Source organism: Phoxinus phoxinus (genome assembly GCF_949152265.1).
Source record: "Phoxinus phoxinus genome assembly, chromosome: 1".
Lineage (NCBI taxonomy): Eukaryota > Metazoa > Chordata > Actinopteri > Cypriniformes > Leuciscidae > Phoxinus > Phoxinus phoxinus.
In genome coordinates this window covers 28,115,697-28,142,585 of record NC_136876.1, presented here as the reverse complement: position 1 = coordinate 28,142,585, position 26,889 = coordinate 28,115,697, and the positions used below count along the sequence as shown (strand labels likewise).

The window sequence follows — 26,889 nt, the reverse complement described above, 5'->3', positions numbered from 1 at the left end:
CCAATCATGCTGCAAGTTCATCCATCAAATCTTCATTAACTGACAGCAGCTTTAATATCTTTCATAAACACAAAACTCTGGTGGAAAAGTGACCGTAGCTTAAACCTTCAGATGACACACAGCTTATATCACCGTTGCTGGAATTTACCAAAACCACACACAAAAACCCAACGCAGTGTAGACGCTTGTTTGTGCAGTGCAGAGCGGCTCTCTCACACTGTATGATGTGACAGACAACTAGTTGTCCAGTACAATTTGTTCACACTACGCAGGTTTTCATAGAGTGCGTCTCGAGTCCTAAAAATTGCGCTTGTGAGTTCAGTTATAGAATTTGGTTGTCACACATCTGTAAATAACTGTACTGTCTGTCTCTGAACATAACCGTATTAAGGACTTAAATACATGACTGACAACCGTATTCTGTTGCTATGTTATGTATTCTGTTGCTATAATGTTGCCCAAAACTAATTGATAAAACGTTTCCACAAAAAAGGGAGATTAATCATTAGTTATCATTTCGATTTCTTTAGTTCAATAAATAGACCCCTCTTAACCGATTAATGTGTTCATCTCCCCAATTTGTAAGTTCCACATGTGACTGACAGCTTAAAGGGCACCTATTATGACATTTAAAATGTTCCTAATGTTGTTTTGGGAGTCCCCAACAACAGTTTTACATGCATGCAATGACAAAAAACACTTTTGTTGTCGTATAATATGCATTTATTTTTACCTGATTTGCTCACCGACTCCCAAATGATTCGTTCAACGACTAATTTTTCCAAACCCCTCCTTTGCGCGATGCTAATCTCCGTTGATTGGTCAGATGACCCAGCAGTGTTTACAGAGATAATACTTATTGTTTAACACGGAGTACAATGATGCTTTTATCAATTAAATTGTGTTATAATAATGATTAGTCCAGCTGCTTTGTAGTTTGTAGTAAAAAACAAAAAATAAGATAAAGAATTTAATGTAATGTTAGCGAGCATAGCCCAGAGTTCATATTGTAAAAGCACAATCAGTGTTTGTTTGCATTAGCCCGATGCATAAACATAAAGTTTTTACAAAAAAAAAAAATGCAGTTACGTTACTACGAGGTATTACTCGATTTTTTAAGACAACTCCGAAAACAACGACAAACACTTCACATATCTCAATACAATTGTCATTGAAGACCTAGAAGCTAAACGGTGCTTACACAACAAACAAAATAATTATTAAGCATGCTACATAAAACATAAAAGCAACAATTATTAATAACACTTACAGGTTGTGATACGGAGGAGGAAGCTGATGCAAATACACTTGGAACTGAACCTTCCTTCAATATCAGCCGGCTCGCGAATCCCAGTTTGATTGCATTTAAGTTGGTAAAGCAATCGTCTTCAAAATGGCGCGAACAAAGCACAAGGCTCGGACTATACTTCTGTGGTATAGTTGTATATATGAATTGTAGCCACTTAGTCTTCAAATGCTCCTCCTTGGGCAGATGAAAAAAGTTGGTTTTTGAGTCGCACTTCAGAACACAGCGTCTCGTCTGTTTTCCAGTTTTCCCTGGAGCGCAATAAGTGGGCGTATCGTATTCAAATAACTTGACAAGTTGACGTCATCTAGTCAGAGAAAAAGCTTCGGTCTTCTAACGATTCATAAAAATGACTCCGAGTCGACTCTTACTTTTGAAAGACAATAACTTTATATACGGTGCACTTTCATATTTCAAAATTTGCAGGATGTTTTTGTTCACTTAGATCTATGTTACACACTACATGAAAGGTAAATTTCAAAATTCCATAATAGGTGCCCTTTAAATTAACTTGAACTATACATGCACACACATTATGTGTACCTATTTTGTTTCTCAAGCAAGTTTGTGTACAACTTATTTGCTACCATTGAATTGTATATATATCAGCATTTTATTGATCAGCTTGATTCTAGATATCAGCATTGGCCACTGAAAACCTGTATGAGTTGACCACTAGTGAATAAATCTAGTTCACATGTTTAACTAAGCAAAAGTGAAATATTTCCAATGCTGAGTACCCTGGGGAGCTGGTCTGGAATCCCTGTTATAAATGAATAAACCATAAATTATATCAGTTAATATTTCTACAAGTACACTGGTCTACATTTTAGAAATGTAGAAGTTTAGGAATTGTGAATTGTCTCATAAAGAAAGGGCTCAGAAAGTAAATCAGACATGTGTTTACAGTAGATACAAGAAGATAATAGCAGCATGGTACAGAACTGACAGTCAGCAAATAGTTATTCATTTTAGATGTATTTAATACGTTTGTGAGAATGTGATTTTTGTGCTTTGTCTGTGTTGAGAAAATCCCTCAGAGGTTTTGAGTGTCAATGTGCCTTTGCATCACAACTTTGATGGACCACAACTTCCACAGACGGTGTCATATCTGTTTATGTTTGATGTAACATGGGTTTTTAGCCAGTTCATGACCTAGGGATAAAACGTTGTCTGTTGTTCCACCATCTAGAACAACTTGTCATCTCTACCCCAGAGCTGACAGGAACAGTTTTAGTCTAGCCACTCCAAAGTGTTGGGAACCCTAGAGGGGATTTGTACTGTAAGCGCCTCCACGAGCAAAAGCCAACAGCCTCAGCGCCGCGTCTGGGAAAACCAGCCACAGACTAAACAGCCGAAATTTAGGCTGGAGGTGGTTGGAGGTGGGAATGGTGAGAGAAAATGGTTGAGATTCTGGCGAGTACTGGAAAAGGGATACAAGCATAACAATGCAGTTCCAGGCCAGCTGACAGGGCCCATGGGTAGCCTTCTCTCCTTTCCAGATTCCACACATACTTACCACAAGGTAATTATGAGCAGGAGAGAAGGAAAATGAGACCGAGAGGGGATTAGAGATTCAATAAGGAAAAAGTTTTACAAACCTTAATTCAGGGGTTCTCTATAATGTTTTGTTCCATGAACCATTTTGAGATTTCAACAGAAGACAGTAACAGCCGTTTTTGGGTGCTTGGTCAGTAGCTAATATCCATCCAAGTTGAGAAAAATCGCAATATCTAAAAAAAGAAAGAAAAAAATGATTTTTACTGAAAAAGTAACTTCTCAGGAAATTTGTTTTAAAAATAGGTATGGAAGTGAGAATAGCCAGAGTAGCCATTGGGGAAACCACTAATTATTTTATTATAATGTGTTTCCATCATATACAAATCTTATGGAATCTAAGCCTATACTTTACTTTCTTTGTATATGTTGGTGTTCCTGTACAGCATTTTATATTTTCCATCTCAATTTGTTTAAAAATACATAGATGGAAACTCATGCCTTTTCTGCAGATGCAGCCTATGTGACACTTCATTACAATGTGTGTTTACCTTTGTGTCTTTTTTTAACCTACATTTTGCTTCGTGTCTTTGAGTCATGTACCCACTGTGGGAAGATGACCATCGCGATGTTGAGTTCCCCGATCTGAAAGTAATATGGGATTGACTCTCTTTTGCAGCCTGTTTCTAGCGGCCAGACGATGAATTGCCGTTTAAGTCACTTTCGTGTTGTATTCAAGACAGAGACCGGAAGGTTGCCGTTTGGTTAATACACAGGGTGATCTGAGGATTACAGTGCAGGGAGCTCTCTCGTCGGGTCAATTGTGTAATGGTCACGGTAACTGTGGAGCCAGGTAAGTGTGATGATACACTCACAGCCCCCACACTGGGACGCTGTGCCTTCCAGTGTGGGCGGCCCCTGCACTCCACAGCGCTGCCCCACTGCAGGCACGTCTGTTGTCCCACTGGCCCCCCTTGCGCAGTATCTGCAAGCCTGGCTTACCAGCCTGTCTCGCTGGGTCATTCAAATGATCAAATTGGCTATCCAATTCAGTTTAACAGGCATCCCCCCAGGTTCAGCAGTGTCCAGTTTACCTTAGTGGCAGGATGCTCCTGTCCTGCATGCAGAAATTGCGGTCCTGCAAGTTCTCGCTTTCTTCTCTTCGACGGCGAAGTGACACACCTGCCTCCTCTCACTCATACGTCTCATTCGATCCGGTTAATAGTGCTTGTATTGCGCATAATTTTATTAAGACCTTGCATTTCTGTGGGCAGCAGTTCCCCTAGAACAAGTGTCCGGGCACGTTGTCACAACAAATGCCTCCAGCACTTTAAAATAAGGTCTCATTTGTTAACATTAGTTAATGTATTAACTAACAATGGGCAATACATTTGTAACAGTATTTATTAATATTTATTAATGTTAATTGACAAAAATCCAGCTGTTCATTGTTTGTTCATGTTAGTTAACAGTGCATTAACTAATTAACTAATGTTGACAAATACAACTTTTTATTTTAATAATGTATTTATTAATAAATGTAACGCATTTGAAACTAATCTTATCTAAAAAAAAAACTTAAAAAAACGAGAATCGTTTGAGAATCTCTGCCTTATTTTTTAACCCTCTTGAAAATATTACCTCTTGGAGTTTAGACTCTAGATTTATCCTCTAATTTAAATAGAGAAGGAAGTGAAATTGGTTTACTTGGAAAGGAAGAAAAGACAGAAGCGGGATCTAAAGTCAGGTAGGAAACTGAGATGATGTTCCTAGTGAGGATCTGTTTAACTTAGACTTGGATGTATATAGCGTAATATCAGATGAAGCCACATGTATTCGCTGCTTGTTGAGTGTGTTCATAGGTTCAGTTGGTCAGGCCACCTGGTGCCACCCATATTTAACTAAATGAGTGCAAATTAATGACCTCTGTAAATTTTCTCGGTTCAGTTGAAGTTGCATGACTGGAGGCGCTGAAACAAACGCACGCATGTGCGCACATGTTCCTTACCTCATCCATTTGGTTAATAATTTCACCGTTGACCATAAATATGGAAGGATGAGCAATTTTTAGCAATGTGCAGTTAGTCCTCTCTTCTTCAGGCCGCTAGTTGGATCTAAAGAGTTTTACGGGTCAAATGAAGTCTGGCAGTGAAGCACAGGCAGGTAATGTCATTAGGGATGATGCAGTCCTATCCAGCACTTCATTGTTGAAGGTCAGGAGGATATGCTGATGGAAGCATTCTAATGAGATTTTGCTGACTTTCTAGTGCAACCATTGGCCGGTTTGCCCCTCAACAGCGCACCTGGTTTGAGTTCTTCAGGATGTAAAATTTCCATTACAATGTATAGATTTGTTATGGCATTTTTTGCATGTCTTTAGTGTTGTATTTAATATAAATAACTGAATTAACTAAGGCTTGAGTATTGAGACAGATTTCCTGAGCCTGATTCATCTGATTAAATTATTAGATTTTAATTCTGATTTATTTGTGTATATTTCAGTTAATATAACTGTATAAGTAACTGTATAATTTAGTAAAAATTTAACATATAACGTGTGGTATACATTTTTACTTGAATATGAAAGTTGCATATGACATTTTCTTTAGGCTAATGCTGTAAATTATCTAAGTTTTTTTTTAACTGATTAAATTAGTCTTTTTAAATTATTAAAAGAACCAACTCATAATAATGTTTTGAGTAATTGGGATACACTGGTTTCAGTTTGTTTTTGATTTTGAACTCTTCATATTGTTATTTGTCCATGAATCTGACTATGCTGGTCATGACATTGTTTTTGCATGCAGCCTGCAAGGACAACTCAATAAAAATGTATTTCTTGACATAGTTGTACATGACATTTTTATTGCATCAGTCGATGCAGAACTCCTATTCACAGTTTGAGTAAATTATAATTTACCCAATTATAATTATAACAGCAGAATTAACACTGATATTGTCCACCAAATGCATTTGTAGAAAATACTGTAGTTTGTGGAATATACTAGAGATGAATACTGAAATGTGCTCAAACGTTTCTATACAGAAAAAAATAAGCTAAAAATAATACTGTTTGGTAAATGAATACTGACACTACAGATTCCATGCATAACACAGACGTTAGCTGTGGTTAAATGAATTTCTTCAGAGAAATGGGTAACATATTATGTGAAACTATAATTTGGACACCTTTGTGGTAAAGCAGTTTTTTTCTTCTTCCAGAAAGAACAGATAACATATTTGAAGGACATCAAAAGGATACAAGGTAAAATTGTTCTTTATTTAGAAAGATTAGCAATTTGTCCCAGTTCCCAGCACATGGTCAGCAATATTGTTATGCACCAAATGATTTGTAACATTGTTTAGCCATGAAAAATAAGACCAAACCTCAGTTAAAATACGGAACATCCAATGCACAGTACATCCATTTTGATTCACATTCTTTTTCTTAATGTGAGCCACCTGTATTCATGGACAAATTACATTTTAAAATATTACAGTGATAGTGTTTATAGGGAGTATGGCATTGTTGAAAGGGAATTTTATGGCTGGAATCAAGCCTGTGGAGCTGAAATCTGGCAATTTTTAAATGGTAAATATTTCCCTCTGCTCATTTCCCCTCGGCTGGAAGGTTTGTGCCTTGGTTCCTCTGTGCCAGCAGAGGATCATGTTACAGTCCTTCAGGTCTCACGTGCACTAACACTCATGCACACAGTATATACTCTCACCATCCCGTCACATGTAAAACATTCCACATTCCGTTTTCCTGCATTTTCGATGGGGGTTTTGAGCATCTAGCATCAGTAAATGTTAAAGTGCCACTATAATGCTATTTTAAAGGTTCATAATTTGTTTGGAGGTCTCCTACAACAGGTTTACATGCATCAAAGGTAAAAAAAAAAAAAAAAGATTCTCAAACGACTCGTCCAAAGCAGTCCGAAGATTCAGTCTTTCTAAATCCCTTCTTTCCGTGAGCCTTTTCTACTCTGATTGGCCAGATGGCTCAGTCTGTTGTGATTGGTCTACTGCTTACAGCACGTATTGGAAACGAAGCGGCAATTACCATTACTGAATTTCAGCTCTGTAGGCTTCCTAATGCTCAGCGATTGTACACTCTGTAAAGACCATAACTATGGGTTCGATTTTACCATATCAATCCGAATGCGAGTCCGACGATGAAACATTGGAAGAACTAGTTATTCAACCTGAACCTCCTTCGCAAGGATGACTTGAGCAGGACGTTTCTCAGCGATGCGTTACTCATTTTGATGTAGCCTACATTATGAGATGTTGCAACTATAATTCCTCACCATCAGCATTAACAAGTGTATGTCCATCAACAATTGTAATTGTCAGTGGTGTTGTTGTTGTTGTTGTTGTTGTGGTGCTGTTGACAGATATCATTGTTTGGTGGCTCACATTACATTTGTTTTGGTAGGTAGGTAAGTTAAAGCTGATGACACATTTTATCAGGAGTTTCTGTATAACCTGAATATTGTTCCATTTCTAGGCCATTGATGGGGGACACTAGAGGAAAGGGTGTGTGAGGACCTTCAAACCTGAACTTCAATCAATAGCACACACATTCATACCGACAAAATGAGTGAGTCCTCATGTTTTTTATCATGTATCAGGGATCCTCAACAGGTCTTCAATTATTGCTTGAGCTCAAACAATTCTTTTATGAAAATAAAACAGAGAACATCATTAGAACAAGTAAAAAAAATAAAGCTTAGCTAGATGTTTTAAGTGCCTCTCACTCATTGAAGTGAACACTACACAATCTTACTGACCCCAAACTTTTGAACAGTAATGTTTTTGAAAGAACTCTTCATCCTATTTTCACCAATTTAGCATTTTAGTCAGAAATACAGTAGAAACATTCATATTGTCAAATATTAAGATTAAAATAACTGTTTTCTATTTTAATGTATTTTAAAATGTTATTTATTCCTGTGACGGAAAGCTGAATTTTCAGCATCATTACTTTTCAGTGTAACATGATCCTTCAGAAATCATTCAAATATGATGATTTGGTGCTCAACACAGTTGTGTTGCTTAATATTTTTGTGGAAACTGTGGTGCATTGTTTATGTGATTTAACTAAATAAAAGTATTAAGTTCCTTGAAAAAATCTTACTGACCCCAAACTTACTTTGTAAATTATGTATGTATATATTAGTGTATGGTGGGTTGTAAAAGTTATTCTACAAGTACTTCTAATTGAAAGCTTTATCATTTTTAATAATGTAAATCTGCTTGCTTCAGAGCAATCAATTGTACAAAGTGTTATATATATATATATATATATATATATATATATATATATATTAGGGGTGTGCAAAGCAGCCGCTATTTGTATCTGTATTTGTATTTGTTGAGGGGGGAAAAGTATTTGTATTTGTATTTGTATTCGAGTAAAATTCAAAATAGGCGTAAAAATCGTAATCATAAAAAAAAAATTTGCGTTACACTTCTAATTTACGTTATGTGTAGGCCTAAGTATTCTTTAATTATATCCATTATAATAATTATGGATATGCAATATTGGTTGATGTTTTTCCATAAATCCAGCAATGAAACAAGGAATGTCATTGAAAAGAAAATAACATAACAGCCATTACCTCATCCATGGTTAAACCAACAACTAATAAAATACCATTGTGAACATTATGAAGCCAGCTTACATCTTGCTGTCTGCAAAAGACAGAGTAACTTACGTACCATATAACTCCCACACGTGCGTACAATTCGACAAAACTACACAAGCAATTTTAAACTTTTTAACCAAACGTTAACGTTACTCTGTCAACAGCCTATAGGGATCTTCGCCGTGACGTCACGACGCGCTCTGGTTGGCAGAAGAACAGTAATGACCGCTTAAAGCGCAGCGCAAACACAAAAGAAAATGGTTGTATCGTGCTTTGTGATCGGCTGTGTTAACAGGTTCGATAAGAGTAATAACGCCAAGAGCTTCTACCGCGTACCTAAACAGCCTGAATCAAGAAAGAAAGCTTTGAATTTCTGCAATTAGGCGTCTATACCCAGCGGAAAACAATGGGAGCCAGCGGACCACGATCGCGTCTGCTACCTACATTTTGCGTTAAAAATTAAAACTAATTTTGTAAATAAATGTTACTAGTAGGTTCTATCTCATTGATGGGTTAATTAATCAATGAATAACTGTACAAAATACCGCGGAAGACGTGTCAAAGTGTTTGTTTACATAACTTTTTGTGCATGCTGTGACTGAGCAATGGAAGTATAATAACACTGACATACCCTTATAAATTAATGGCAAATTATTGTATTTTTATTCATACATTTTACGTATATGTTAACCAATGTTATATATCAGAGGTAAGATAATTTTGAATATAGCCCATGGATAAATTACACCTGTATTTTTACTCTAGTTGTAACATATTTACCAGTTATCCTTAGTTACAACAAGTAATATTCGTAATTATTACTTAATTTATAGGCATCTAAAGATTTGTACGCCTTCATCGACTCTCTGGTAAACATAGATGGCGTGTCGATGAGATACAGATAGATGTCGCCGAATGTCAAATCTGGCCATGTGTCCGGGCTTTTGCTCCAATTCTCACTCAGGTGATATTGATCAGGCAGAGAACATGAACCCTGGTTATATAAAAGCTTAACCTTATATCTCTTTTTTGGTTCTTCGGACAAATAATTAGCATATGCTGACAAAACACAGGTAGACTGCTGCGAGTCTGCGACATGTTTTGGTTCTTTCTGCCAACCAGTTCGCGACCACGCCCATATCGTGACGTCACATTTGACTCCGGCGAACATCCCTATAGAGCATCACAGTCCCGCCCACAGCCGGTGCCGGAAGTAAAAATTCAATACAATTTCTCCATAGACATTTGGGGTATAAGCCATAAAAACGTAACCATACATGGTAGACTTAAAACCAGCAACGGCTGTACTAAGCGATTGTATATGCTCATATAAACGCCAAAAGTTCATGGGGCACTAACCTTGATTTGAGATAAATGCCTTTTATTCGCGATGTCTTGGATAAGTACTTCATTACCCACAATCCTAAACAATCCCACAATCCCACAGTGATGCATCTGATTGGTGGATGTCGTGTAAACCCCGCGAAGGTCAGAGCGTTGCCATGGAAGCAGGATTCTAACAGTAGAGACCAGAGCCCGTCTACATTCTCTGGTAGAGACTTGAACGGACTGTTTTCTTTAGCGGAAGCCATATAAATATTTTTTAAATCAATACATTCCTTTTTAAATTAATATTTTGTGTCAAATTATTTATTTATTTGGTAGTAATAAGCGGGATAATGTAATTTATGTAATAAGCGGGATAATGTATAGCGAGTTGAACTCCCTTCAGGCTTCGCTTCGGGCTCATAATCAGCCTTTATCCCTTACTTATCGTTCACTTTAGATAGGCTACTGTAGCCTTCATATGGCATGAGTCATATCAAGCATTTTATGATGCCACTGTCAAAACAATATTAAGCCTAGGCATACCTCTTCATGCATTTAACGTTACTGAACATTTGTGTAATAATTCATGGCAAGTTAATAAACTGAATATGACGGTCCAAGAGCAGACCATGCACCGGTCCATGCATCAGACCGGTGGCGCTGTGCACTTTCTGGTTTGCTGACCATCACTTTTTAATTTTCACTTGTGGATATTAAGAAAATACATTAAATGTTATTACAATTAAGGATGAACTATAACATCATGAAAATGAGCATGGACCTCAACCTGTCCTGTCAGCAGAGTGTCCTGTGTCATAAAGGGCTTTGAAATAAACACACAAACTAACGTTACACACTGACTGAACACACGTGTGTTAATGACTGAGCTGCACCATGTTGCTAACGCTATCGTTAACCGCTTTCACACACGCACACAATATATTATTATTTTTATTTACACGATTATTACTGAAATAACTGCTATTAACTACACATTTACTATATAAAATTCACTCAAAAGGCTCGTTCGCGGTTGTGGCTGAGTCGACTTCAGTGAGGCGCGGTGGTTTATGGGATGAGTAGTTCTTTCGCTCGGAAATGAAAATATGTACACAGTCTTGTACCTTTGCCTTTTTTTGGATTTTCTCTTCGTTTTTTTACTCGAAATGATATGTTGTATGCTTATGAGTTCAGCCATAGCTGGTTATCCTCAGACATGCTCTAAAACTCTTTAGATACGGATTTTTCCAAAAGTCAATGGGAGAAATGAATGGGAAATTTACTTCCGGCACCAGAGCTCTCTCGGGCTGTGGGCGGGACTGTGATGCTCTATTGTCTAAATTACCGCGCTAAACAGAGCTACGTAAACAGAGCGAGCATGAGAGCACCCGACTGCAGACGTCAATAATGCCGCGTAATGGAATAATCTCCCGATCGCTTCTCGAAAGTTAAAAACTGCCTCAGGAACCCAGTTAAGGTACAAACATCTATTCAACAAAAATAGTGATGGAGTTAAGTGTTTTTTCGATCAGCCGAGCGCTCTCTGTTGCTGTGTGGACTGTGGAGCAGCCTGTGTCCGTCACTCTCTCACTCATCCGGGCGTCGTGCACTGCGGTCTCATGCGGAAACGCAGCTTTTTGAAATAAAGTTTTTCTTGTTCCCGAATACAAATATTTTTTAAAGTATTTGTTCGAAATAAGTATTTGTAAAAAACACGTTATTTGTGCCTTTCCGAATACCGTATTCGGGTTCGGCTCCACCCCTAATATATATATATATATATATATATATATTGATGTTTTCTCACCTCTGTCATTTTAGTTGTTTATTTAGTTTGTTGTCAGAAAGTGTGCAGCACATATTGACATATTCATCTAATTGAATGGCATTGGAATGTTTGCTAACACTAACCGCTGAGAAGGTTTTTCAAACTTCTCTTTAAGCGAAGAACGAACAATTAATATGCTGTGAGTATATCAGGGCCTTCCTAAATCACAGACAAGTTGCTGTTGATCTGGAAACAATTGTGACGTCTGGAATTAAAAGGATGTTGGGAGATGTTTAAATAGAGACAGAGGGAAACATGGAGACAGAGACTGATGTTTATGTTCTCACTGGTCACATGAACACACAGATATTCAACAGTTGAGTCTGTTGCTTGGGTTGATCTACCATGTTCTAACACAGGTTTCCCAGTATTAGTGGGTAGACGAGGCTTCTCTGTTTCTTTCCCTCTCAGGAGGTGTGTGAAGTCCATCCAAAGAACACACTGCGAATATTTTCCCTGAGTGAGCTTAGCCAAGACTCAGCTCATTCTTACATCAAACATGAGAACAGAGATCTCAAAAACAGGGTTTTTCAAAAATCTCCCTCTCTCTGACTTCTCTGCATTGACGCAGGTCTAGTCGTCTGACTGTGAGTGTTTATTCACAAAGGAGAGCAGAACATCCTCTCAGTTCTTCCGCACCTGTGTTGTAACCGTATAGCAAGTTTATAGTTTCTGCAACATAATCTCTTGTTTGGTTTAAAGTAAAGTATTCAGCCACTCAAGGACACTCATTTCAATGATTGAACGCAGTTAAGGGTCAGCCACAAATTGATTTCACTTTCGATTTTAGTCTGTTTGATGGATACTTTGTCAAAGTAATGGTACAATGTTAGTGACCTTTTATGTTATTAAGGGAAAAGTCAAAAAACAAATCTTAATGAAACCGTGGCGGGACAGATTAGACCGTGACGGGCGCCAGAGTCTAGGAAATGAATGGGAAACATTGCATATCATACCGGTTATAACTCGGCTGGTTATGAGATTTTTTTATGTATTTATGTTTTACCTTTATTGACTGATAATATTTTATAATAATTTCCCCTATTTTTACATTTAGATAAAATTCGTCTTCATCTAAGACTCACTTAAAGTAAATCTTTAATTAAAAGTAATTAACACTGTTAAATGTAATCCTTAGCAAATCTCAAAATGAATATGAAAATATGATCTGTCCTATAAATGTTGTTTTAATATGAGTGTGCCGTCTTTGTCTATCTAAAGTCTTTGCCATAACATGAAAATGATTATCGGCGTATCTGTTTTTCTGTCTTTCTCAGATGAGAGACAGGCTCTCCATTCTATTATGAAGGATCTGGTGGCCCTGCAGATGACCAGGCGCCAGCCGGCGTCAAATAACGACACGGCAAAACCTAAACCTGTCAACACTGCCAGCTCTTCCAACAGAGTGGTAATCCACATAGATACAGGAGAAACAGTGACCTTGTGACTCCTATATGACCCTGATGTGACCTCACCTCTTTTTCTTTCTCTTCAGGAGGATGTCAGGATTAAGTTTGAGTTCTGTGGTGAAAGAAGGTGAATTTAAATTTCTTTTCTACTTGAATGTGCATGCATGTATGTGTTAAAATAAAAGTAATGATCAAATACACTGGGGTTTTGACTTTGAGAGATTACACACAAGCATGCTCTCAGACTGGTAACGCGGTGCAAAGGGAAAGGACTGTGGTTTGCCTGTGGCTGCCAGGACAGACCACAGCTATGCTAGGTGTGCTCGCAGGAATGTGTGCACTCTGCAGATCCGGCTGTGTGTTTGACTTGACTTGCCGCCTCGGATTACACATCTAAAGAAATCTCAGCTTCCTGTTTGATGTCCCCCCCCTCTGTGTGCGTGGCGTGTGTGTATGTTTATATATGTTTGTGTAGGATTCTGATGTTTGGGCGGCCTGTGCAGTTTGAGGAAGTCCAGCAGAAAGTCAAAACATTCTTCGGTCAGCAGTTAGACCTGCATTATATGAATAATGAGGTATTGATTCACTTTCAAATGCACTCACTGACACTCGCTTATGTCTGGTCACTTAGCACAAATACTCAATAATTTAATGTCCACTATTTTAGTCCTATTTCTTGGGTAGATTGAATTTTGTGTATTATTTTGTATAAAGGATTCATCAGACTGATACACTGTAACTCCTAAATTTGATACGTCTTTTTGAACTACTTATTTAAAGCATCAGAAACTAAGAGTTATTTGTTCCTGAACACCGCAGTGGTTGGACAGGAAACAGATGATTGCATCAGTTAATACGTTTTAAACTTTTTTTTTTCTTTTTCAAAAAGATAATTTTCTTTTCTATTAAGTGTATTTGCCCATTTGTTTGCACACACAGCTGTCCATTCCCCTGCGTGTTCAGGACGACTTGGATAAAGCCATTGATCTGCTGGACCGCAGCTCAAACATGAAGAGCATCAAGATCATGCTGCTGACACAGGAACAAAGCAATGTGAGCCTTGCAATTAATGTTAATATCAGCCAGTTCAATTTGGAAAGAAGAAAAATGGTGCAGAGCAGATTATTAAATCTCTGCTCACTAGAAATAGGTCAATTAGTACACGTAAGAATCCCATAATATGTTGTTTCTACACACAAAATGTTTTCTAAATGCTTAATATGTACATGTGTGTGTGTGTGTGTGTGTGTGTGCACTGTGCAGTCCTCCTCTCCATCTCATCACACAGTCAGTAAGCAGGTTCGCATCAAAACTTCTCAGTCCACTGGTGATGTCAGCACTGCCTACCAGTCCTCAGAACCCAGAGGACGCCACCACTCCACCAGTGAGTTCACATGCACACACTCACACTGAAAAATCACTTTGCCTTTCTTATCAATCCTCCCAATTTCTCTCTCTCTCTCTTTCTCTCTCTCTCTCTCTCTCTCTCACTCTCGCGCTCTCTCTCTTTCTCTCTCTCTCGCGCTCTTTCTCTTTCTCTCTCTCTCGCGCTCTTTCTCTTTCTCTCTCTCTCGCGCTCTTTCTCTTTCTCTCTCTCTCTCTCTCTCTCGCGCTCTCTCTCTCTCGCTCTCTCTCTCTCGCTCTCGCTCTCTCTCTCTCTCTCTCTCTCTCTCTCTCTCTCTCTCTCTCTCTCTCTCTCTCTCTCTCTCGCTCTCGCTCTCGCTCTCGCGCTCTCTCTCTCTCTCTCGCGCTCTTTCTCTGTTGTTTCTCTGACTTCCTCTGTGAGCAGTGGGTCCTCTTCCTTTTCCTGTCCACCATCACTGGCTGCTCCACAATGGCTTGCTGGATCCCAGCCAATCAGATTGCGAGACATTATTAGCATGGTGGGCCAATGGCCTGTTGTAGAGATAGTGTGTATTTTAGGGGGGAAGGGAGGTTGTTACAGCTTGTGAGGGCGTCTGGAGAAAAGTGTGAGCTCTGGAAGAAAAATACATTTGTTTATACTTTCCTTCAGTGTCATGATTCAGCTGTTTTGACTTTAGATCATGCCCTTGTCACAGTGTATCATGTAGCATGGGACTTTTTTATTTTAGATTTCCTTTAAACTCGAAATAATCTACTGTCTGATTACATCATGCAACCTGTATGAACATGTAAGTCAAACAGGAAGGCCATAGCTGAAATAAAGTTAAACAGCTTTATTTGACAGTGGCATTAATGACAGTTTGCAAATATAAATATTAACGTGTATGAATTGTGTGTCGATGTTCAGAGTAATTATGGTAGTTTTTCCCCTCTCACTAAATCACTGTACTGACTGAAAGGAAACCAAAATATAATTTTATTTATAGGCGCCTTTCTTGACACTCAAGGTCACCTTACATCATCATCAACAACAAAAACAAAATTTAAAAAACAATGAGATACAATACAATAAAAAGATAGTGCAGTTGTGGTCAAAGGGAATAAGCTATTCTAAACAGATGAGTTTTGAGTTTGGATTTGAAAAGTGAAAGAGAATCAATATTACGGAGGTCCGGTGGAAGCGAATTCCAGAGCTGAGGAGCAGAGAAACTGAAAGCTCTACTCCCCATAGTAACAAGGCGGACACGGGGAACGGTGAAATTAATAAAAGAAGTGGATCTAAGAGTACGCGTGTGTGTGGGTATATGGAGGAGATCAAAAAGATATGAAGGGACTAGATTATGAATGACTTTAAAAGTAAGAAGTATTTTGTAGTTGATACGATAAATAATAGGGAGCCAATGCAGCTGTTGTAAGATAGGAGTGATGTGATGAATAGAAGGGGTGCGAGTAACGATACGAGCAGCTGAGTTTTGGACCAGTTGAAGTTTATGAAGAGTTTTATTTGGGAGGCCAAACAAAAGGGAATTACAATAATCTAAACGGGAGGTGACTAAGCTGTGAACAAGAATGGCAGTGGAGTGAGGCGTGAGGAAAGGACGCAAACGGTTGATATTACGAAGATGATAATAAGCAGACCGGGTAACATTGTTAACATGAGATGTAAAAGATAGGGTGCTATCAAAGATGACACCCAAACTCTTAACCTGAGGGGAGGGGGAATGAAGGAGCTATCAATGAGAATAGAAAAATGATGGAGTTTGTTTAATGTTGATTTTGTACCTATAAGACTCAATTCTGTTTTATTGCTATTTAATTCAAGGAAATTTGATGTGAACCAGGATTTTATGTCAAGAAGGCAGTTAGTAAGGGAAGATGGTGAATGAACATGATGTGAATACACAGTTGCATGTGTGCACTCTCAATCTTACATCACAGCATTGACAGTCCAACTGAGATGTATGATTGCCAGTAAGACCAGATAAAGATCTTCTTGCCGTTGTTAAATTATTATGTCTTTTGTTTTGTCAATACCTAGGCTCTCAGAATACTGGGCGAAGTTCTCCGCCCCCTGGTTACGTTCCTGAGCGGCAACAGCGAATCGCACGTCAGGGATCTTACACCAGCATCAATAGCGAGGGGGAGTTCATACCTGAAACCAGTGACCAGTGTGTGAGTTCATGGCTGTCATGGGGCCATTATAACTGTGTCAGGAATATTTTTCTTGACCTCATCTACAGTGGTACAAATTGAATTTGTCATTAAAATGTCATTAAGTGTTAATACTCTGTAAAACAATTGTATAACAGTGTCATGTATACTTTTCTTGACCTCAACTACAGTGGTACACATTGAATTTGTCATTAAAATGAAAAAAATTGTAATGTTAACCCATAAAGCTAAGTGGTTTCTTAAGTTTGATAATGAATCTGCTATGTCATGTTTATGACATATGACAATTTATGTTGTCTTGGTATTGTCAAGTTGTCATTACCAAGACACTGTCAGGTTATGATGTATTGGTTTATGTCAAGTTGTCATAACAAAGACATCTCAAACAATGTTATATTTGCATTAATTGCGTGAATGACACTCAATGACAGTTGTCATAATGATTTATGATCAAATCATGGGAATTTGTAATTTGGTAACATGCTGACGTTTGCAATTACTGCACTCCCCTAAAATCATATATACTGTATATATACATTGGTAACTTGCATATTCTTGCAGCCAGTATGAGTTGAAAAAGAGCAACATGTACAGCATAGATTTCAAATACGGTATAGAAAAGGTGTCGGGGTTACCTTGAAACAGTGAGGTGTTCCCATATAAATGCCCCTTTCTACAATTGTCATAGAAGCTCTGTGAGAGAATTCAACTAAATATTACCACTGCAGAAATTACATGATGTCACCTAATCATCTAGTTCGCCATCTGAGTCCATTAAACTTATAATTCACCTGTATTTGAAGGTGCTGGATCCTTGGAGCAGTGCAGAAAACTCAGTGTCCGGCAGCTGTCAGTCACTGGACAGCAACTCTGACAGGTGAGGACACAGATACAATCAGAAGTGTATTTGAATGATACTGTAATTGTAAGCACCTGATACTGTTATTTTGCATTGATTTGTGTCTCTTGTTTCGTAGCCCCTCACTCAGGAAACCTCGTACACACAGGGTTAAGAGTTACCCTGACAACCGACAGGACTGTGCTGGTGTGTTTCAATAAAGATGCTTCTGCAATCAGTAAATCTATTGATAAAGTTTTACAAATCTGCTCTTCCATTGACCCAATTGTCCGTTCTCCTCTTCCCATTCTCCTCTTTTAGACCGGGAAAACCATGCAAATGATAAGATTGTGGGTAAGGGAGGGACGTACCCTCGAAGGTATCATGTGTCCCTGCATCATAAAGACCACAGTGAAGGTACGATATCCTCAGGCCTTTCATAAATTTGAGTGTACTCGCACACTCTAGGTCCTCCCATGTCATATTTTAAACAAATAATGCTGCTCCTCAGGTCGACGGACGTTTCCGCGGATCCGTCGTCCCCATGGAAACTTGTTCACATTGGTGCCATCAAGGCGATCGCTGAACGGCAGTGAGGAGAGTCTGGGGAGCTGGCAGCTGGTGGATACTCAGGCCAGACTCCGCCCACAGGACCGCCCAGTCCCTCATAAGTGTGAGTGTGATATAGATTATGATGTTTTATACTACAGGGCCGTTGAATGCTTGAATCTGATTGGTTGACGAACGTTCCGAGGTGTGCAATTATTTTCAGGGAAACGCACGGCTAAAGTAGTTCCGGCAGGTCTTAACCGCATTACAGTTCCATATCACTTCGCGTAGTCAACTGTAATAACGGAAAATAGGATACAATTCATAACAAGAAAAACCATGCAGCCCCATGTGCTTGATTGCAATTTTCAATGTCTAACTTCACAATCAATGGAAACATGCAGTTTAATTTTAATAAATAAAGTATAGTCCTATATATAATCAATAGAAAATTAAACTGAATATTTAAATAAATTGATAGTCCTGCAGTTCTGCTGCACGGGTTTTCGTAATTATTGCAAATAATATAACAAATAAATAATTATTGATAGGCCTATAGCTACTTGTTAAAAGGGCTTTGTGTTTCATTTATTAGGCTAGTCTACTGTCACTAATAGAAAAAAAGAATGAACGAATTAATTAAAACGAATTGAATAAATAAATAATAATATTGACGCACATGCTTCTCTTTCTCTCTCTCATAACAGCATTAATAACTGCATAAAGCCGGGGACACACTTACTGTAAATCCGGTTATGAATGTAATTTGATATGACTGATCATGCACGCGTTTTCAGCGCGTTCAGTCTGTGTTCACAGCGGTGTTTAAAATCTGCTGCATTCACAGTCAGAGAATGTGTCAGTCGTTAAGTGTGTCCCCAGCATTACTCTGCTATCAGCGGCTCAAACCTCCGTTACTAACTCTAAAATGACGTTTTGGAATTAGCAACGGAGCATGGGTTTAGATGCGCAAGGAATTAGTCCTCCATACAAGAGCGTTTTAATGACAAAAACTTTACAAACGTCTTGAAATTCATCATCTGAACAATATTTCGAGGTGTGGTAACTGTAGTATAAGCGGAATAATTGACTTCAGGCCGTTAAATTATTAGAAAAATAATGCACACCCGAGGTGTAACGGCCACTCCGCTTCGCGTCGTGACCGCATTACCACCTCGGGTGTGCATTATTTTTCTAATAATTCAACGGCCTGTCGTCAATTATTCCTTACGTACATTATAGTAGTGTTTATAAGCTGCTTTGATGTATGTATTTGTGTGAAATTGTCAATTGATTGGTTTCATTCATCATTGTTGTATCATATGCGTCATGTGCAGCTCCTACAGCTCCAGTGACGTGGCGTAGGGGGAAGTTGCTGGGCCAGGGTGCTTTTGGAAGGGTTTACCTGTGCTATGATGTGGACACAGGCAGAGAACTTGCAGCAAAACAGGTTCATTTTGACCCTGCCAGTCCAGAGACCAGTAAGGTACACTACACATATTTATTTTATTTTATTTCGCCTTTTCTCTTTTTGTTCTTTTTCTCTTTGATCTTATCAGCATTTTTTTCTCTTGATTTGTCTATATCCTTCTTTCTCAAACTTTTCCCCCACTCTTTAAACCCTTTCCTGTCTGCCATTGCAAAAACATGCACTGTCGCTTCCTGTATCTGTGTGTGATTGTGTGTGTTGGACAGAGGGGGGTTTTGAGGCGAGGGGAAGTGGTGTAGTCTAACAACGCATTTCTCATTGATCATGCCCTCACTTGACACAAACACGCACATACAGTATGCTTGCTTACATAATCAAAAACTAAATGCTTTCCTATCTACTGTTTGGCTTTAGTGTGTTGTGGTTTTATATTTTTTCGGTTGATCTTCCACCTATATGCTCAGTCATCTCACTCATGCTCCCTCTGGTCACAGCCGCTCTGCTCAGCTGTGGTTGTGTCATGACTCTCGCCCCCCTTTCTGCAGGAGGTGAGCGCTTTAGAGTGTGAGATACAGCTGTTGAAGAACCTGCACCATGAACGAATCGTCCAGTACTACGGTTGCCTTAGAGACCACAGTGAGAAGACCCTCACTATTTTCATGGAGTATATGCCCGGGGTGAGTTTGAAAGAGAATTGGGTCATCAAGTATTGGGAAAGCAACGATGATTTGACTTGTTTAGGGAAAAGATAGCAAAAAAGTAAAATTCTGTAATTCCATTTGCCTCGTGTCATTCCAAACCTGTATGCTGTTATTTTTACCATGGAAAGAATATTTTTTATTTATAAAATGACTGCTCCATTTAGATTTATGTATGGGTAAGATTTATTTTTAATTTTTTCGAATGTAGTCTCTAATGGCCACCCATTTGTTGGATCAAAAATACAGTAATATTGTGAAATATTATTACAATAATATTTGATAATAAAAAATATTATTGATAATAATAATATTTTTAATAATAATATTACAAAAATATTATTATTAAAAATAACTGTTTTCTATTTGAATATATAATGCTATTTAGTATTTTTTTTCCCAAAAAATGTTACTGACCCCAAACTCTAGTGGTAGTGTATATTTACTGAGTTTTATTCATTGAGGCTTATGCACCTCTGCTGCAACTCTCAAATCAAATATTTAATGACAAACTACATCTTTGGAAACTACTATAGTATTCTAGTGATAATTTTTTTTTAACAGCATACAGGTTTGGAATGAGTAATTAATGTCACAATTTTTATTTACATTTTAATTATCACTTTAATGCTATTTGTCTTATCTTAAGGGTTGTAATGTGTCATCATCACACACCTGTTTGATAGCAATACTGTGGTTGTGGTGTAGAGTTCAGCGTGATTCACTGGTGCTGTGGTTTTTGACCCCTCAGGGTTCAGTCAAAGACCAGCTAAAGGCCTATGGGGCCTTGACAGAGAATGTGACGCGCAAATATACGAGACAGATTCTGGAGGGCATGTCCTACCTGCACAGCAACATGATCGTCCACAGGGACATCAAAGGTACAGCCTGGCATTAGACCTCACATAGTCAAAAACAAACACTTTTTCTTTTCTTTTTTTTACAATTAGTTATTTGAAACAAGTGTACTATGTCAAAGTTCAATTTGTTTGTAAATTCACACTGCTGACCAATGGGAAATTTATTCTGTAGAAAATAAGTAATATTTGAACAGTAAGTATTCTGAGTAAAAAGTGTGTTTTCATATTCAAATACTTTTAGATCACATAGTATAGCTTGTAAATCTATAATATAGCCAGGGTTTGAAAGTAACACCAACCAACCCGCTAAATGCGGGTAAAATCAACTGTGGCGTAATGCTGTCAAAACATTAGCCAATTTGGCGTGTTACTTATTATGTTTACTCTCTTTGCTGGGGAAGTTTGTGTGAGCCAAATCTGCGCAGATTTAGCGCAAATACTCAACTCGTGAGACATCATGATATATTAAATACAGCGTATTGGACAGAATCTGTACATATCTGGCTTACTTGACTATGCACGTCCCTATGCAACAAATAACGGCGCTCTTGTTCATTTGCATTGAAGCAATAGCGAAGATTAAAAAGAATTTGGTTAACAGAAAAGACATTGTTATTTTCCAACATCCTAAATTTTTTTGATGTTCTTTGTACTGTATTGATCTGTCCACCTACAACACATTTTTGGTGATGAGAATGAAAGAGGAAGGAAGGAGATGGCTGGATGACAGGATTTGTTTTTTGTTTTAAATAAGAAATTAACGTATGAAATCAAAATTGTATAATATACAAGTAAGTACAAATATAATGTAGTTAATCTGGTTAATTTTTTTTTTACATTTATGAATGGCCGGTTACTTAAAAATTTTGTAGCCAAATTGGCCGGTGGCGGTGAGTGAAAGATTTAATTTCAAACCCTGAATATAGCAATCTATAAAATATCTCATATCTATAAATATCCAGATCTTTCGGTCCACTGCATGTTAACTGCTCTCCGTGATCACTTCCTCCGGTGCATTCAGGTGCCAACATCCTGCGAGATTCAGCCGGCAATGTGAAGCTGGGAGATTTTGGCGCCAGTAAACGGCTTCAGACCATCTGCATGTCCAGCACTGGGGTCCGTTCTGTTACCGGAACGCCGTACTGGATGAGCCCAGAGGTCATCAGCGGAGAGGGGTACGGCCGGAAGGCAGACGTTTGGTGAGAGCCGTTTTTGTTGTTGTAAATAAGTAGATTTTGAGATTGAGAGAAGCACGTGCATGCTTTGGAACAGCATTTTCCATCTTCAATCATGGGAACCTTAAAGCTGTATATTTTTACTGGAGTGAGAAAAGCAGCTGGGATTTATGGAAGTCAATGTTAGCGTGATGCTTGCAGTAATATAAACAGAAACAAATTTGCACCATTTAGATGAGCTCATCTAGTCCAAGTCACTTTTTACTGTAAATTGTTTATTAAACAGACATGATTGTGATCTGTTGCGTAGTTAAAAAAAAAAAAAAAAAAAAAGCAACGTTCTCTAAATATTAAGAACCTATTTTTAACATGCCAATGAAAAATGTTTGTAAATGTGAGAAAAAGAACTGGCCTTTTTTCTCTTTTTTTACCCTAACTGCACATATTCTCATTCAGTGGGAGTGGCTTAGTTGCTGCTCAGGGATTCCCCGACATAAACTGATTGGACAGTCTCCCGTCAGGTCAGGGGAGCATTATGATTGGCTGAAAGTCAGCTTGGAAAGTTTGTGGTTGTCTGGGTCTCCATATAGGCCACTAGCACACTATAAAATACATTCTTGATCAGTATTTTCATCTTATTTTGTAATTACAAAATGTCTATAAACATCTATAAAAAGTTTAATACATTTCTTGAAGCAAAATTAAAAAGATAATTGTGAAAAATCAATCAAAATGTATGAGATAAACACCTGAAACTATAATCTGAAACATCTGGAATCTATAACTTTACTGAAAAATTAACAGACGGTACTTGAAAACATGTGGCATGTAAAATAAAAAATATCATGTGACCCAACGGGTCATTAATCTTAAACTGTATGTTGTGTGAACAGGAGTCTTGGCTGCACTGTGGTGGAGATGTTGACAGAAAAGCCCCCTTGGGCTGAATACGAGGCCATGGCGGCCATATTTAAGATCGCCACTCAACCCACCAACCCCCAGCTGCCCTCCCACATCTCCGAGCACACGCGGGACTTCCTGCGCTGCATCTTCGTGGAGGCCAAATACCGGCCGAGTGCGGAGGAACTGCTCAGACATCCCTTCTCACAGATCTTGTGCTGAGGAGGCCCACTGTCCATCCAACTGCTTCAACTTGTTAGTTTCCCTGTTCAAAAACATCTAAGAGTGTGATAAACTCAGTTTCAAAGGCAATCTATGTTTACAGAGCATGTGACCTGCCAGCACCCAATCAGCTGTTGCCTGGATTAGGTCACAAAACTGGTGTATTCTCTATCAGTTTAAAATGTGGTTTCTTTGTGACAGCAGGGGGCGCTACAGGACTTTCGTGCTGCAGACACTCTTTAGTTCAGGAATAAACAGGTTGATGGTGTAAGCGCAGATGAAACAAACATGATACTGTTTGAGCTGCTTATCTGAACTTATTACAACAACTGCCAAATGTGCCTTCTGAAGCCAACAGGGTCTGAATCTCCTTGAATGAGGTTTTCAGACATCAAGAATGTCTCCTAGTAATGAATATTTCATACAGTCCACAGCAGAGTTGTGAAGCCAATGCTTTACGTGCCAGTTTCACAGTTTCTGACTACAGGCACTTAGTGTTAAAGGAAGCGTAACAATTGTCTCGGTTTGTTGCTGCCTTCGACAAATGAGGGTCTTGCGCACGTCAGTCTCGAACGCTTTGAATTTGTGGTTAATCTTATATTTTGATTGATCTTTATAGAATTGCACTTCCTTGATTTGTCGTTTGTAAGTAGCGTTTAGTCTGTTACAGAAAGCAGCTTACTCTCTTTTTTGACTTGAGGATCAGGGCATGAGGTTATAGTGAAGAGCATCTTTGGATGACGCGTAATACTTACGTTTTGTTAAACTGTAGTGCCTCATAGTGTCCTGTAGAGAGCAGCAGTACAGTCTTTAAGATGCAGCTAATCTAATAGTCTTCCCATAGTGATGAGATGTCAAATTGGGAATCTCTCAAGGCGTTTTATCGGTTATTTAGGGTGTGGTGAGATATTGAGAGTCCATTAAGATGTATATTAGTTTTCTCTCCAGCCCAGCCAAAGAAAACGTATTAAGAAAGTGCCTTAAGTGTCGTATGGCCGTATATCGGACTCATTTGGATCAGATGCACTTTTATTAAATGAATGTTGAATTTACCAAATTGTTCATTTGTTACACAGAATGTGAAGCCTTTTTCACTTTTATTTATATCCCATTGTTCAGCCATTTTTATATACGAGTATATATGTTTATGTATAAATCTATTTTTATATAGTGACTCTGTCTGAACCGAGTTGTGCTAATAGGAACAGAAGATGAGTTCGAATCAAGAATTGTAAAAGCAGCTGGTTTTGCAGAGACTACAACATGATTTTACATGTTTATTTCTGGCTGGAAATTTAGCTCTGGCGATTTATGCCGTACCTGATCTGTGCAAGTCACAAGTCCTCTGTACTCTCGTTTTTTTAAGTGTCTATTGTGTGTGTGTGTGTGTGTGTATTTCTGTTTATCCATCTGCTTTTTCCCTGAGGATATTGGAGAGAATCTCATGCAGACAGGATTTGAATGCAGGTTGTTACAGGAAGTGACCAGTGCCTTGAATCATTCTCAGAAATGCATGTACACACATACTTTCACATTTGCTGCCACTTAGGAATGACTTGCACAGAGATGCATTTACCTTTATGTATTCAGAGTTGCAGTGTTGGAAAGAAAACTAGGAGGTGTAAAAGAAAGGGTTTTTTATGTTAGGAAAAAAAAGAATGGTTTAAAGGTTGATGTACACTAACTTTCAAAGTTTGGGGTCAGTAAGATTTTTGTAAAATAAGTTAATACTTTTTCTCAGCAAGGATGCGTTAAATTGATCAAAAGTGACAGTAAAGACATTTATAATGTTATAAATGTATCATGGTTTCCACAAAAAAAAATTAAACGGCACATCTCTTTTCAACATTGATAATGACAAGTAACGTTTCTTGAGCAGCAAATCATCATATTGGAATGATTTCTGAAGGATCATGTGACACTGAAGACTGGAGTAATGATGCTGAAAATTCAGCTTTGTCGTCACAGGAAAAAATTACATTTTAAAATGTAAACAGTCATTTTAAATTTGCGGTAATATTACGTTTTTTTTACTTTATTTTTGATCAGATAAATGCAGCCTTGGTGAGCATAAAGGACTTATTTAAAAAAAAAAATATATATATAGGATATATCACTGGCTAGTAGTGTATTTCAGAATGCAGAAAAGTGTTATTATACTTGGAAAGTAAGCACATGGGACTTGGAATGTTTGTGATGAACTGGGAAAAATGTATGAAAAAGTCCCAAGCTTTCTTTGGATATGTATTATGCGGTGTTGCTCAAAAGAAAGGGTATGTTGATGCCAGGGGCAAAATTCCATTCAGCTTGACGACTTTGTTTAGCTCAGGGTTTGAGTGACAGGTGTCCATCATACGGGCACACCAACACTGACCACAGGACCAATTGTCCTCCTTTTATGTTATTTTGAAAGTATTTTGGCCTCCTCAAAAGAGTGGCTCAAATATGATCTTAAAAAAGCTGCTAGGTCTTGTTTAGGCAGCTAAGAATCAGTATTGTACCAAAGAATCAGATATTGTACCAAATGTCTCAGAGAAATGTCACAGTAAGTCTAGTTGAGAACCCTGGGATAAGCAAAAGAATACAAACCAATAGGTTAGATACACAGTATATGATTATGTATCTTGACATGAGACTTGCAGTGCAAAGTCCAGTGTATATTTTCCAATAAAATAATATGCATAAAACAAACTTGTATGCTTGTTTTTAGTCTTGAATATACAGTATATAGTATAATTTCCAGTGTTCTCTAATACCTATTATGTGTGTTTGTCCATGATTCTTGCTAACAGTGTGTTTCTCAGCATCAGTCTTTGTCTATTTGGAGTCAGTCTAAGCCAGTCACAGTACTAACTGCTTTTCTCTGTGAATACACACCATTGTGGAATCAAGGAAGGAGTGACTGAATTTATAGCGCTTCCTCCCCCTCGTCTCTCAGTTCAGTGAAATATAGTGCAAAGAGAAACATTATGTTCAGGCAGGAATGAGGCCCACGTAAAGAAGTGACTTGTGGGAACTCTATTTCTTCACTGCATTGTGTGTGTGTGTGTGTGTGTGTGTGTACTGCCTTTTTTAAGGCTTCATTTGTTAGTCACGGTGTTCCTCTGGTCTTTTGACAGTCAGACAACAAAGCCAATCTTGCGCATGTTGTTCGACCAGTTGTGACCGAGAAAGAATGCGTTTCTGTAGAATTCATCTGAGAATTTTCTTTTATCTTAATGCTGCGGGCCTGGACACCTATGTGTGGTTTAGAAATAGAAAGTCAGTTTGTTCATACTCTTAAGAATTAGGTGTTAGAGTAAAAACATTTTTTTTTTAATCTTGATTTTATTTCATTCAATTTGAAAATGCCATTGTACATGGGCAGGTTCATTTGTTTTTGTTTTGTTTATTGATTTACTTTCGTTTAATTTGCCTTTTCAATAACTAGTTATTGAAATAGTGTCAGTATTTTAGGGCTGCCAAAGTTGATGCGTAATGATACCAAAAACATTTCATATGTTTAACATGAAAAATTTTTCAGGACTTTCTCACCATCTCGATATCTACTGCCATTTTCATGGCAGGTTTAAAAAAATTACAATATTTTTTTTATATTAAATAGAGAATATTTTTATTTTTGTTGTTTTTTTTTAGCTATTTTTTATTCTATTTTTATTCA

At 38.0% G+C, this 26,889-nt stretch overlaps 1 protein-coding gene across 2 annotated transcripts in view; it reads left to right on the top strand.

The window, feature by feature from the left end:
* map3k3 (mitogen-activated protein kinase kinase kinase 3) overlaps positions 1–25,911 on the top strand; it is a 28,571-nt gene extending 2,660 nt beyond the window's left edge. The window contains exons 2-18 of one of the 2 annotated variants that reach the window (XM_079637717.1): positions 6,026–6,068; positions 7,314–7,406; positions 12,889–13,019; positions 13,107–13,147; positions 13,496–13,595; positions 13,960–14,073; positions 14,284–14,404; positions 16,424–16,557; positions 17,361–17,434; positions 17,535–17,602; positions 17,717–17,812; positions 17,907–18,068; positions 19,282–19,430; positions 19,919–20,050; positions 20,823–20,952; positions 21,953–22,130; positions 23,000–25,911. In XM_079637717.1, coding sequence (XP_079493843.1) covers positions 7,403–7,406; positions 12,889–13,019; positions 13,107–13,147; positions 13,496–13,595; positions 13,960–14,073; positions 14,284–14,404; positions 16,424–16,557; positions 17,361–17,434; positions 17,535–17,602; positions 17,717–17,812; positions 17,907–18,068; positions 19,282–19,430; positions 19,919–20,050; positions 20,823–20,952; positions 21,953–22,130; positions 23,000–23,228 — 1,863 coding nt within the window. In that variant the 5' untranslated portion in view covers positions 6,026–6,068; positions 7,314–7,402 and the 3' untranslated portion in view covers positions 23,229–25,911. The remainder of the gene's footprint in view (positions 1–6,025; positions 6,069–7,313; positions 7,407–12,888; positions 13,020–13,106; positions 13,148–13,495; positions 13,596–13,959; positions 14,074–14,283; positions 14,405–16,423; positions 16,558–17,360; positions 17,435–17,534; positions 17,603–17,716; positions 17,813–17,906; positions 18,069–19,281; positions 19,431–19,918; positions 20,051–20,822; positions 20,953–21,952; positions 22,131–22,999) is intronic. The other variant, XM_079637718.1, reaches the window with a different exon arrangement.
* The last annotated feature ends 978 nt before the right edge of the window (positions 25,912–26,889 follow it).